The 12,754-nt window shown below is 52.1% G+C and overlaps 2 protein-coding genes across 2 annotated transcripts; both read left to right on the top strand.

Moving 5' to 3' along the window:
* Positions 1–1,700: 1,700 nt before the first annotated feature.
* Positions 1,701–4,629, top strand: HOXA7 (homeobox A7). Its single transcript, XM_080931944.1, has 2 exons — positions 1,701–2,178; positions 3,180–4,629. Exons 1-2 carry the CDS (start codon positions 1,803–1,805, stop codon positions 3,491–3,493), a joined length of 690 nt encoding a protein of 229 aa, XP_080788070.1. The 5' UTR covers positions 1,701–1,802; the 3' UTR covers positions 3,494–4,629.
* Positions 4,630–10,374: 5,745 nt separating this feature from the next.
* HOXA6 (homeobox A6) lies at positions 10,375–12,749 on the top strand (the record flags this gene model as incomplete). Its single annotated transcript, XM_080932270.1, has 2 exons — positions 10,375–10,963; positions 12,490–12,749. Exons 1-2 carry the CDS (start codon positions 10,522–10,524, stop codon positions 12,747–12,749), a joined length of 702 nt encoding a protein of 233 aa, XP_080788396.1. The 5' UTR covers positions 10,375–10,521.
* Positions 12,750–12,754: the final 5 nt, after the last annotated feature.

Consider the following 12,754-nt stretch of genomic DNA (forward strand, 5'->3'; position numbering starts at 1 on the left):
GCCTCTTTGATCTCCTAGCCTTTTTGTTCGCTTCGTCTTCTTTTAGCTATTTTAGAATTTTATTTCTCTTTTAGAAGATGCAGTTATTTCGATTCCCCCCCCCCTTTCCTGTTTTACCTCTTCTGTTTCCCATCCAGATCCATTATAAAGAGGATCCCGGATATTGCCGCCTCGGGGTCCCCAGATAGCCCAGCTCCCACCTGCCCTCCTCCCCACCAAAGCCTGAGCCCTTTACTAGGTAGAAGCTGGGGCTTGGGTCCAGAGGGATTTGAACATCCTTCTGTCTTTTGTGCTCCCAAGACCCCCTGAGAGGATGCGGTAAACGGGGGTGGGGTAGGCAGAGGCAGCCTGGACCCACTGAAAGTGATAAGAAAGTGCTTTGTACACCAGGAACCAAACTCTATAATTTAGAGGAGAATTTCCGGGGCAATTGCATTGTGAAGTCGGGTTTATGGTGTGCAATCGAGCTGGGCAGTAAACGGGGGCCAGTCTTCCAGCATGGCCTGGCAGTTTAGGAGGCGTTTAGGGAAAGGGTTCACCCAAATATCCTCTAGAGAATGGGCTGCAGAGCCTCCATCCGACCTATCACTACAGGGGGAGGGTGTCTGAAACCCAGCAAGGTAAGCCCCCAGGGTATTTGGGGCAGAATGAGACCCTGTTTGTTAGAAAGCATGGTGCTTAGAAAGGTGAAGCGGCGGGAGCTGGTGACCCTTGAAAGGGCTTTTATTGTCTCCTAAAGAACTGGGGTTCCTTCTTGGGCTACGTCACCCAATCCCTGCGACCACCTCACATTTCTCTAAACTAGCTCGAAAACTGTTACCAGCCTACAAGGTGGAAGTCCAGGGGTAGCTTGGCTGAGAGCTACCAGGAACCTCCCAGTATGTAGGATGTGTTTAAAAACTGTGGAGTCGAATTCCCCCCAAACTGCGTGAGGATGACCCCGTTTCGTGTCATCCAGGGGGGTAAGCAGGGGTTGTGGGAAGGACAAAGCGGGTGTTGCAGACAGCCAGCCAGGTGCCCAGGAGCGAATGCAGAGAGACTGTCAGGGCCGCAGCGTCTGGGAGGAGAAAAGGGAATCCCACGTTAGTAAATCAGTTGGCAAATGAGGCTCATTAATAGATAAATATTTCACTGCTTCCTTTAGGGCAGATAAACAGTGCGCCGCCGCCGATTAAAGAATGGAAGCTGGGAGACATTGACTTTATTCGAACCACATGGTTCCAGTTTGTGGCAGTGCACTCGCTGCTAGTCTAGAGGAGCCGCCGCGCCTACAGACTTCTCGCTGGAGCATCAAATCCGCTCTCAAATGGTCTCCTGCTAATCTCAAGAGATGGGCAAAGAGTGGATCTTTCTCTCTAGAGCATCTTTAGGCGGACAGGTTGCAGAGACCCTGCAGAGGGTCTTGGATCCTCTGAGAGGACCCAGACGGGGGAATCCACACACTGGATCTGGGGGACTGGGGGGGGGGTCAGGAATAGGTATGGGGTTGTCGGGTGAGGGTTGGGGGTCGAGCCTAGGGGTCTGATGGCGTTGGGCGCCCCGCGCCGGCCGGGTGCAGGCCGCGTATTTGAGCCTCTTCCCCTTCCATTCTAGGCGGCCGCCGGCCCGTGGCGCGGGGACCACCTGTGAGGGCTGCGGAGATTGGCGGAGGCGGTCATGTGGGCGGTCACGTGCCGCGGCGAGCTCCGTCCAAAAGAAAATGGGGTTTGGTGTAAATCTGGGGGTGTAATGTTATCATATATCACGCTACCTCGTAAAACCGACACTGAAAGCTGCCGGACAACAAATCACAGGTCAAAATTATGAGTTCTTCGTATTATGTGAACGCGCTTTTTAGCAAATATACGGCGGGGGCTTCTCTCTTCCAAAATGCCGAGCCGACTTCTTGCTCCTTTGCACCCAACTCGCAGAGAAGCGGCTACGGGCCGGGCGCCGGCGCCTTCGCCTCCACCGTGCCGGGCTTATACAATGTCAACAGCCCCCTGTATCAGAGCCCCTTCGCGTCCGGCTACGGTCTGGGAGCCGACGCCTACAACCTGCCCTGCGCCTCCTACGACCAAAACATCCCCGGGCTCTGCAGTGACCTCGCCAAAGGCGCCTGCGACAAGGCGGACGAGGGCGTGCTGCACGGCCCGGCCGAGGCCAGTTTCCGCATCTACCCCTGGATGCGCAGTTCAGGTAGGCGCAGTGGCCGGCGGGGTCGGCGTGCGGGAGGAGCGGCCGGGCGGGAGCAGGGGCGCGGGGAGGGGGGCTGAGAGAGCCCAGCCCCGGCGGCTTCCAGCCGTCCGGCCCCCGCAAGTCCCCGTGGCGCTGCCTTTCTGGTTTTAATTAGAGCTGAGGCGCCATTGCGTGGAGAGACCCGTAGCATTGTATGTAAATGAGGCTCATAAAACTTTTTATGGCCCAATTAATGGGTTCGATCCTCGTAAATTTATTTAACTCCATTTGCCTTGGAATTTTTACAATAAGTTTCTCCACTATTCTCATTCTCGTATTCTCTCTTTCTCCCCACCCCCCAGCCCTTCTTCCTTTCCCTCTCTTTTCTCTCCCTCAGTCTTTCTTTCTATTCCCCTCTTTCCTATCCTCTATCCCTTTCTTGACTCCAGCTCTCTCTCCCTTTTCTTCTTCCTTGGCCTGGCCTTTCTCAAAGGCAAGGGGAACTGAGATCCCTCGGGCATCCCTTACCCACCCCTGTACCAGAGACCATTTCCAGGACGGGGCTGAAGCCAATGGGACAGAGGGCGGGAATGCCACAGGAAGGTCTTGTGGATGGGGCCGCTGAGGAGGGTCGTCCACTCGTCTAGCAAGGCTGAGGAGCGGCTAGGCTCGCCTTTGAATGGCCCAAGTGCCGACTCGCCCACTTGCCACACTCTATATTTACAATTTCCCTTTGTCAGGGAGAAGCAGGACATTGTGGAAACGTAGCCGGCTGGAAAGGCCAGTTGTAAAGTTGGAATTCTGCCCGAAGGCTTTTCACAGACGTTCTTGGTTGTCTGGCCCTGGGGCCTTCCGCTCACAATTTTCCTCCCCAGCTCGGCTGGGGGTGTTGAGGGTTGCACCTGGATTTAGGCAAGGTGGAAGGTGCAGGCTCTTGGGCCGCTGGCCCGACTAAAGCACTCTTCTGTCCACATCCTGGTCTCAATGTCTGTCTATCTATATGTCCAAATTTGTGCTCCTAGGGCCCGATAGGAAGCGAGGCCGCCAGACCTACACGCGCTACCAGACCCTGGAGCTGGAGAAGGAATTCCACTTCAACCGCTACCTGACGCGGCGCCGCCGCATCGAGATCGCCCACGCGCTCTGCCTTACGGAGCGCCAGATCAAGATCTGGTTCCAGAACCGGCGCATGAAGTGGAAGAAAGAGCATAAGGATGAAAGCCAGGCCCCCACGGCAGCCCCCGAAGACGCCGTGCCCTCCGTTTCCACGGCTGCTGACAAGGCCGATGAGGAGGAGGAGGAGGAAGAGGAGGAGGAAGAGGAGGAAGAGGAGTAAAGGGCCAAGATTCCAGACTCCGGCCGCACAGGACAGTTGGAAAAGCGTCTTTAAGAGACTTCTTGATTTTAGTTACACAAATGGGGGGAAATAAAGTGTAAAAGTAAAAGAAAGGGAAAAAAAAGAAAGGGAAAGAAAAAGAGGGAATCAGTCCCTACTCTCATTCCATTCCACCACCCACTCCAGCTCCCAGGGAAATTACATCACCTCGGAGACCCTCTCTGCCTCTGAGGAACCCTGTAGATACTCCCAACCTTGGGCCAGTGTTGTGCGCAGGCACAGCCAAAATACTACCTAGCACAGGCCTCTTTGAGAGGCACTCCCAAACTACCTATGGGCCCATCCCTACTGGGCCGCCACTCCTAAGAAATCCCTCCACGTCCCAACACTGGCAGACATCCAGCACCTGCTCCCCCATAGCTGCAAAAACATAATCAGTACTACCTACTAGCCCTAAACTACCTATTTCGTGCTGGCTAGCTTGTCTGCTTCTCAGTGGCAATCCCTCCCGGGCCAGGCCTTGATGCTTGTAGCTGATAGTCTTTGGGGTCACCGAGGCTTCAATGACAAGGCAGTGAGGTTCAGGGACCAGGGCATTGGCTTCTATTTAAATTGAGAAATAATATATTTATTCCAAAGTATGCCAAGTGCTGCAACCTAGAATCCCTCTTTCTCTGGCTTTGGCACCTCAAGTTCAGGGCCATTACCCCTACTCCAGGAAGGGAGCATTCCTGAGCTGACTGCAGCCCTCTGGAATAGCTTGTCGTTTTTATTTTATTTTTGTGGGACTAAGGAGATGTTCTCAGCCCCAGTGTCCTCTCTCCCTTGCTTCTGAGTCCTACTTTCCAGCCATGTCAAATATGCATACCTTGACTTTTCCTACAGGGGCAAATTCTGTATATTTGAACCAGATTTTTTGTTGTCATTTCTATAATCTCGAAGCTCATTTGTAAAGGAATGTCTTGACTTGGGAAGGATGTTTCAATGGGGCGACTTTGTAGCATGGTGTGTTGTATTGAACTAATTCTGTAGCGGGTGGGGGGGAGGTCCAGTACCCTCCCCGGGCCCATCATTTTCCTTGTTTCCCCATGTCCCCCCTACACCCAGCCTGGGGTCTAGGGAAGGCATGCTTTCCTGCCCAGTACCTGTGTTTTATGTAACAATAAAGATGCTTGGTGACAAAGACGTTTGGTGATTGCTTTATCCAGAGGGTCTGGGGCAAGGGGAAGTGGCCATAGCTGAAGGGCAAACCCTGGCTGTAGGTCAAAGAAACATGGGGAGCAACTGCAGAAGCTGTCCTTGAGTATTCATAGACAAATGTATCATGTCTCTTTTTACATGTTTTATGAGTACATAGCATGTTTCTATCTCTCTGTGTGGCTGCTTATGGTTATCATAATCGTATACATTTCCATAATACATCTTCATAACATGTGCGTGTGAACATCTCCCATGTCTATAATTGTAGGGGGGGATTTCTGTGTTTTTCTGACTATAATTGTTTATGAGCCTTTCTCTGGCTATTGTATGTGCACCAATACCTATCTAGATCCATTGAAAACAGACTATCTTGTTAATGCCGTGTATTCTATCTACAGCCTCTCAAACTTCCATAAATCCCATGAACGAATTCCAATTCAACTTTCCTCTAAAGGTGTAGACTGAGCTCTAAAAGGGCATTACCTACCCTCCAATTGATTCCGGATTCCGCATGCGCCTTAAATACAGCCCCAGGGTAGGAAGGAAATGGGATTCAGGGTCCCTGCTGCAGTACCCCCACTTAGCCTTCAGTAGGGGTGAGGATGCCCCAGGGTCCAACACGGCAGCTGGGGAATTCTTGGACCACCATGGGCCTCAGAACCGGCAGCACAACCTAGTCAAGTCCTGTTGCTGAGGAAGGACTGTGGCTGGGGAAGGGGCTAGCGGCGAGGGGACCAGGGGCGGTGGAAGTAGCTTAGAGAATCCCGAGCTTGGCCCGCGAAGGTCTCCATTCTTAGCCCCTGGATGGGTTGGGCCAGCTTCTTAGGACTCTTTTAATAAAATCGAACCTAAAAGAGTCTGTAAAACCTGCAGCCCCAAATCGGAACAGCCTCGGTGGTAAGATGGCGCCTGTGTAAGAGCTGCCTCCTCTTAGTGATGGGGAAAGGGTCATAAATCCGTTGTTGTTTATGAAAATTTACAACTTTGCAATACAACTTTATGAGTTGTTCGGCCCTTCCATTGGCCGCTGTCGGTCATGTGAATAGGAACCGTGAACATGAACTTTTTTATAATTTCCCTTGCGAGAATAGAGCCGCATTCTTTTGCTCCGCTCCATCCTGCGTGCTTCGGAGCTCTCTGCCTTCCCAGCCTGCTTGGGCTGCGCTTTGTCCGGCGATGGCGAGCGAGGGGAAGCCGCTGCCAGGCCCAGTCTGGCCGCTGTCGCTGGAGGTGGGGCGCGTCCAGTTCCTGGAGCAGCAGCCGACGCTTTGCAACTTGCAACCTGGCTAATTTCCTGCGTCCTCTGGCACCAGGAAGGAGGACAATTCGTCTCTTGGGCTGCCGAAGCGACAGCTGTCAGAGAGGCAGGAGCTTCTGGGAGCCGCGGTCTGAAGGTGAGACATGTGGGAAGGAGACAGGGCAAAGGTGGGTGAGGTACTACAGTGGTGAGAGAAGGCACCAAGAGCGACTTTGAAAAGGGGCCTTTTTCTCCCTCTTCCTACTGTCCCTTCACACTTAACCTTAATACACACCACAGTCCAAACACACCACTCATTCTCACCCACTACCGCCACCACCTACAATCACTTCTTTCCCTCCTCCCTAAAGGCAGACCAGCCTTCCCCTCCGTGGCACAGCGCCTTGGCACCGGGCAGCACCGCTTGGGTCTTCACACCCCCACCCCCACCCTCTTTCCCGAGTGACCCTCCGGAAGCCCCAAAGGAAGTGATTTGGTATTACGCTGTTCCCTATCAGCCTCTGGAGTTTGGGATTGTTTCATTCGTGACCCAATTGATTCAACCGACTTCCCCAATAGCCAGCGATAGTTCCCGACTATCTCTGGGCAGAGAGGTGAGCAAAGCGACCAGCACCGGCGTTTTGTTAGCTTCGGTACACTGGACTTTGCTGTGGGGGTTAGGCTGAGAGAGAAGAGAACGGGAAAGGAAGCGAACACAGTAACAAAACTTACTAATTCAGAGTTCACCGACGGTTGCCTGTTTTTCCGACCAGAGCGATGTCTCGAGCCCTGGGAAAGGGGCTAGGTGGAAGTGTGGAATTCTGTGTTGGAGGAGAGAATCGTGTTAATTGGGTGCTACTGGGAGAGGGGGATGTTTCGGTGCGGGGGGGGGGACGTTGTGTTGATGCAGGTGGAAGGACCACATCTATGGTTTCTGAAGGAAGGTTGCAAAATAGTGTCTGGGTAATAGCAGGCTTGCAGTCCCAAGCCACCTAAGAAGCAGGCTGGTGTCCACAGTCCGATTCCCCATCTCCCTTGCTACAGCTAACAGCGAGACTACACTGAGAGCTGCTGGCCTAAGGGGTGGCTTTGCATTGCGAGGTGGCACCAGCCATGGTGGATGGGCCTGAAAGCGGGTCTGACCAGGTTAGACTTGTCCCCGGGAGACACGCGAGCATCAGTCGCGAGGTTCCTGGCTGTGGCTCTTTTTGTTGTTGTTGTTGTCTGGTTTTGGTTGCTGTCGCTGCGGTTTCCCTAAGATAGTGTCTCGGCCTAGGCCAGACAATTTCGAAGGACTGTAGATGTTTGGAATGTTTGCCGGACAGCCCTATGGATGCACCCCCGGGCAGGGGGCAGATAATGCGCCGCATTTGCCTCCTAAGGCCTCTGGCTGCTTGACTGCGGCTGCCGCAGGCGGATTATTTATTGCGACTGAGCCGGGAGCTCGCTGCTGCCACGCTGTGGCCGTCGCCGGGACCGGCGCCAGCAGCGGCCCGCCTCTTTGAGTCTGGCGCGACTGCTGTACGGGCCCCTCAGATTCCCCAGAAGCAGGGGAAGGGGGGGGGGACAAAAGGGGACCTAAGGGGCAGTCTCCAAGGGTCTATTTGGCTGTGAAATCTCCTTGCTTCAGCTACCCATGGCAGAAACCTCAGCCGCTGGAATAGATTCGTGTCCTTTCCTCTTCCCCAACCCAGAACCATGGAGACTGGTTGTACAGGCCGCCTGGCTGGTCATGGCTGCTCTGTCCAAACTGCGCGTCCCAAAGGCGTCCCGAGGGCTCACGCCAGTTGGGGAACGCTTTGACTTTGGGATTCTGACATCGGAGAGACCAATTGTAGTTCTGAGGCCTGCTGGCCTGGCCCCGAGGATTGACTGTAACGTGGAAGGCGGCTCCAGGAGAGAGCCGGTAACTGACAGAGGTCCACACCTGTGTGCTTTGGGTTCTGGCCTAGAGATTTGGCTGGATGGAGGTGGAACTTCGGGGTCCTCCCACACACCTGCAGGCCAGGCTCCAGGCTGGCAGACGTGGAGGGGCTCAATGGGCAGCCAGAGAAAGGGCAAACGGAATGACCCTATTACCATCCTACCCTCTTTGAAGAGAAGATAAAAGGTAAGTTTTCTGTGCAGCTGTGGTCTAGCAGAGTCCTAGGGTGGTCATTCTCATCCCAGGATGAGGCTCTGTTAAAGGTGTGGAGTTCCTGTTCTCCACTTGTCCGTCAGGACTCTCTCTCCATATATATCCATATATATGTTTATATCCATATGTGTGGACGGATAAATAGATTGTCTGCCAACTTCAACACACACTAGCCTGGGCTTACAGGTTAAGATTTCAATTTAATATTTTTCCACCTTCATGTTGACAGAAGCTAGAAATACATTTTCTGGCTTCTAGCTGAGAAAACAAATTCTTTGACTGGCTGAGACAATTAAATCTGAAATTCAGATCAAACCACAGCAGTAATGGTGGTAAACTGCTATCAGCTCCAACTCTGTGTGAGGCAGAGACGCTTGAAAGAGAACTGACGAATGTAAACAATTAACACCTGGAAAATGGCTACTTTCATTTCGAAGAATGTTGCTTGAAATAATTGTTATCTGATTATTTGTTGTTTTAAGAACCAATAAGTCAAACGTATTTTCTTCAAACAGCCTTTTAAGGAAAAAAAATCCCTCCTTTCCCCCCATTGTGTTTTTATTTTCCCTTTATTTCCCCTATATTGTATCTTCTCTGTGAGAAACGTTAAATTTTATCCTCTCCTGAACAGCTCATTTATGTACAAAGGGAAAACTTGCTTGGGTTGGAGAGATAAAGACATTAAGTACAAGGCCTCTGGCACAGCCATCCTTCGGTGAGCCTTAACAGGCTCTCTGGAGGCCTACCTTAGGCAGGTTCTTTTTCAATTTTTTTCTTTTGAGGGGAGGAAGGTCAGGGGGGAAATCGAAAAGCAAGGAAGAGATTAAGGAAGTCTGCAACAGATTCCTATGGGACCATTGCCAATTGTCACCTCCCCCCAAGCCAGATCCCCCGACAGACCGCAAAGGTCAGGAATTTACAGATCTTAAAAACAACCTCCAGAGCCCCAGCTAGATCTGTAAATAGTCTCTCAGAATTGGAGACTTTAAAGCTAATTCAAGGACAAACAGTCGTGAAAGTGCCTTCGAATCGATGTCACTTTTTTTTTTTAAACCAAAATGAGACCATCCATGTAGAGGCAAGCCCAGGACCGGCTTTCCACGCCCTCTCTGAATTATCCCCAGGCCTGGGTCGGTGGTCAAGGCAATTCAGGACCCTGGAGCATCCAAGATGACAGGACTATTCTGGTTTTTGAGATACTGTAGCAGAAGGAGTAGTTTAGGGTGGGGAGGTAGGGAACAAGTGGGCTGCTTGCGACAGTGCCAATCTCTGTGCTGCCTCGAAACCAAGCCCATTAATGATCCGGAGTGAAGCTTTGGGCCCCAGGATCTGCACTCTGAAACCTGCTCAACCAAGGGCCCCGTGTCTCTCCCAACTCTGGAATGAGACAGGGAAGATCCTGTATCTGGATTTTTATCGGTAGCTGCTCTAAGCAGATCCAGTAACTTGGAGGAGTCTTGGGATGCTTAAAGCTAGGTGAGGGGAGTTACGCCCCACAGATGGCTTCCTGTTCCAGTCTCACAACCAAATCTCCTGCAGATCATTTCTCATGGAAAACCATGGGGCTTAGCCTTTCCTTTCTCTAAATTCAAAGACACGATACAATATACAGCCCTGGTAGGTGTTTGCTTTAAAGCCAGGCAGGCACGGGCCATTGCAGGAGAGCCAAACTTGGAGCGCGGTACTGAGAAGAAGGGGCTGCAGGAAGGCCCTGCCTTTGGCCTGGGCCTGGTCAGTGAGGGGTGATCTTTCAGCTTTAGGGAAGTAAGGCCCAACCTGTAGTAAGAACGAGTGGGAATAAGGTGTTCAAGGAACCCTAAAGCACAGCTCCAAAGTAGAGAGTGAAGGCCTGGCTAAGCAGAGCCCCTTCTCCGGTTCAACAACCCACACCCATGATATTAAGGGAGCGCAAGGGGAGGGGTAACCCAGGACCTGAGTGGAGCAGGAGGCTCTCAAGAGCAAAGCCATCCCTGTCACCGCCCCACTGGCTCAGGCTTGCCAGGTTTCCTGTTTGGGGAGGAAAACCAGCAAAACCCAAGAAGGCAAAAAAAAAAAAAAAAAAAAAAAAAAAAAAAAAAGGAAAGAGCAGGCCTGCTCATTGACCTGGGCGGTAGATCTGCACTTCTCTGCCCGGGCCATGCCCGCCGCTGGCGTTCAGGGGTGTGTGGGGGAGAGCGGGGCCGGCAGGCTGTGTGTGCCCATTAATCTGCCGGGCGGGCGGCGGGCGGGCGGGCTGGGGGCTGTTTGTAACTTTGCTGCCTCGGTCGCCGCGGTCCCCGGGGAGCGGGCTCTGGCTCTCTTTCCCATTGGCCGCCGCTGCGTCAGCTGGTGCGATTTGCTGCTGTCGCTTTTGGCGTTCGGCCATCCAGAAACAAACCAGTTCGATGACTACTAATAGTTATAGCCAGATGTACTAATACACAACAAATCACAGTCCTGCAGAGGGGCGCGCAAATGAGTTCCTATTTTGTGAACCCCACTTTCCCTGGGAGCCTGCCCAGCGGCCAGGACTCCTTCTTGGGCCAGCTGCCCCTCTACCCGGCTGGCTATGACGCGCTGAGGCCCTTCCCGGCCTCTTACGGGGCGTCGAGTCTTCCGGACAAGACATACACCTCACCTTGTTTCTACCAACAGTCCAACTCGGTCCTGGCCTGCAACCGGGCATCCTACGAGTACGGGGCCTCATGTTTCTATTCTGATAAGGACCTCAGTGGCGCCTCACCCTCGGGCAATAGCAAGCAGAGGGGCCCCGGGGACTACCTGCACTTTTCTCCCGAGCAGCAGTACAAACCAGACAGCAGCAACGTTCAGGGCAAAGCCCTCCATGAGGAAGGCACCGACCGGAAGTACACAAGCCCTGTTTACCCCTGGATGCAGCGGATGAATTCCTGTGCGGGTAAGGCATTTCCCTGCTTCCCACCCCAGAGAGTGTAGGGAGAATAAAAAGCTGGCAGGGAGATAGGAAGGAAGGAAGGAAGGAAGGAAGGAAGGAAGGAAGGAAGGAAGGAAGGAAGGAAGGAAGGAAGGAAGGAAGGAAGGAAGGGGAAAAAAAGAAAAGAATGAAAAAAATTTCCTTCTTTGCTTTTAAGTTTTAGAGAGAGCGAAAGAAAGAAGGAAAGAAAGAAAGAAAGAAGGGAAGAAGGAAGGAAGGAAAGAAAAAAAGAAAGAAAGAAAGGAAAGAAAGAAAGAGAAAGAAAGTCAAACCCAAACATTCCCATGGGACAATCAGGCCCAGCCAGAGGAAAGATAGGGCCATGATATCCCTGTAAGGTGACACTTTAGGGGAGTATGAAGGACTCTACCAGGCTATATGAGCCCTGTAACAGGGGAACAGAAGAGGGAGAAGAAAACTGGCTGAGATGAGAAAGCTCAGCTGCGCCCTGGTACCACCCCCTCAGGTTTCCAAGCAGAGAGGGCCTTCAGAAGGTGGCACAGACAAACTCCTTCACTTTCCTCCCCCTCTCCCCTCTTCTTCCCTTTGGAAGTCCAGAAGCCCAGACAAGCAGAGGCCCCCCATTTTCACATTTAACCTTTCAGTGTCTGTACCAAAGCTTTGGAGGGCCACCTTCTCAGAATATCCCTCCCTCTATCCTCCCCCCTTCTCCTGCCTCCCTCTTTTACCTTCCACTTAGCTTCCAACTCTTAGTCAACTTCTGTCTGCTCCTGAGACCCTGCCTGAGCCTCATTCCCTGCTTGGGGAGTGGGTTCTCTCGCCCTTGGGTACCTCTGGCACCCAGACAGCCCAACACATTCAGTCACTGCCAGTCCACCACCAGCTCACCTACAGCACACTCTCTTTGCCCCCATGTTTTCCAAGACCACAGAGGGCATCCTCTTAACCTTTGGAGCAGAGATAGAGCCTAATGGGAACTTTAAAACTTACAGTGTTGTTGCTTTAAAACTGAACTCTCCCCACTGGAGTGTTATCAGATGGATCCCATAACTTGCTAACAATATGCAAAGATTGGAAAAGGCTGACCATATTTAACTTTCCAAAAAATACATTGAGATCTGACTTCACAGCTTCTTTCACAGACATCAATGTAGGCATTCAATTTCCACACTGCTCCCAGGGTCCCCCACTTTACCCACAGACAAATAATTGCTTTACTCCCTGGAAACAGTGACTTTGGTCTCTCAAATTAAGAATGCCCATGCTATTTTTTTTTCACGTCTGATGGTTTTACTATAAACCACATTTGTCAAAAATCAATAACTTCCCAACCAAATCGTTTTTAGGTGGAAAAACCCATCTCGATTGGTATGAAATAATCTTTGCCATCCAGCCGGCTTTTTTGCTCTTTTTTTGTGATGCTAGAAGCTGGGGTGGTTGTAGTGTAGTTTCCAGTTTAGAGGCTGCTGGTTGGGAGGCATAGGGGGTCGATTGTTTTTGCCTTATCCGCGCCTCATTTCTGCCTGCAGGTGCTGTGTATGGGAGTCACGGGCGCAGAGGCCGCCAGACCTACACGCGCTACCAGACCCTGGAGCTGGAGAAGGAATTCCACTTCAACCGCTACCTGACTCGGCGCCGCCGCATCGAGATCGCCAATGCGCTCTGCCTCACGGAGCGCCAGATCAAGATCTGGTTCCAGAACCGGCGCATGAAGTGGAAAAAGGAAAATAAACTCATCAATTCCACGCAGGCCAGCGGGGAAGACTCTGAGGCCAAGGCGGGCGAATAGACTCC

This window comes from Micromys minutus (assembly GCF_963924665.1).
Source record: "Micromys minutus genome assembly, chromosome: 18".
In the NCBI taxonomy this organism is placed as follows: domain Eukaryota; kingdom Metazoa; phylum Chordata; class Mammalia; order Rodentia; family Muridae; genus Micromys; species Micromys minutus.

Coding starts and splice junctions, on each gene's coding strand:
- HOXA7 (XM_080931944.1), top strand. CDS start 1,803: ATGAGTTCTTCGTATTATGTGAACGCGCTTTTTAGCAAATATACGGCG. Junction 2,179..3,179: donor CCCCTGGATGCGCAGTTCAG/GTAGGCGCAGTG, acceptor TTGTGCTCCTAG/GGCCCGATAGGAAGCGAGGC.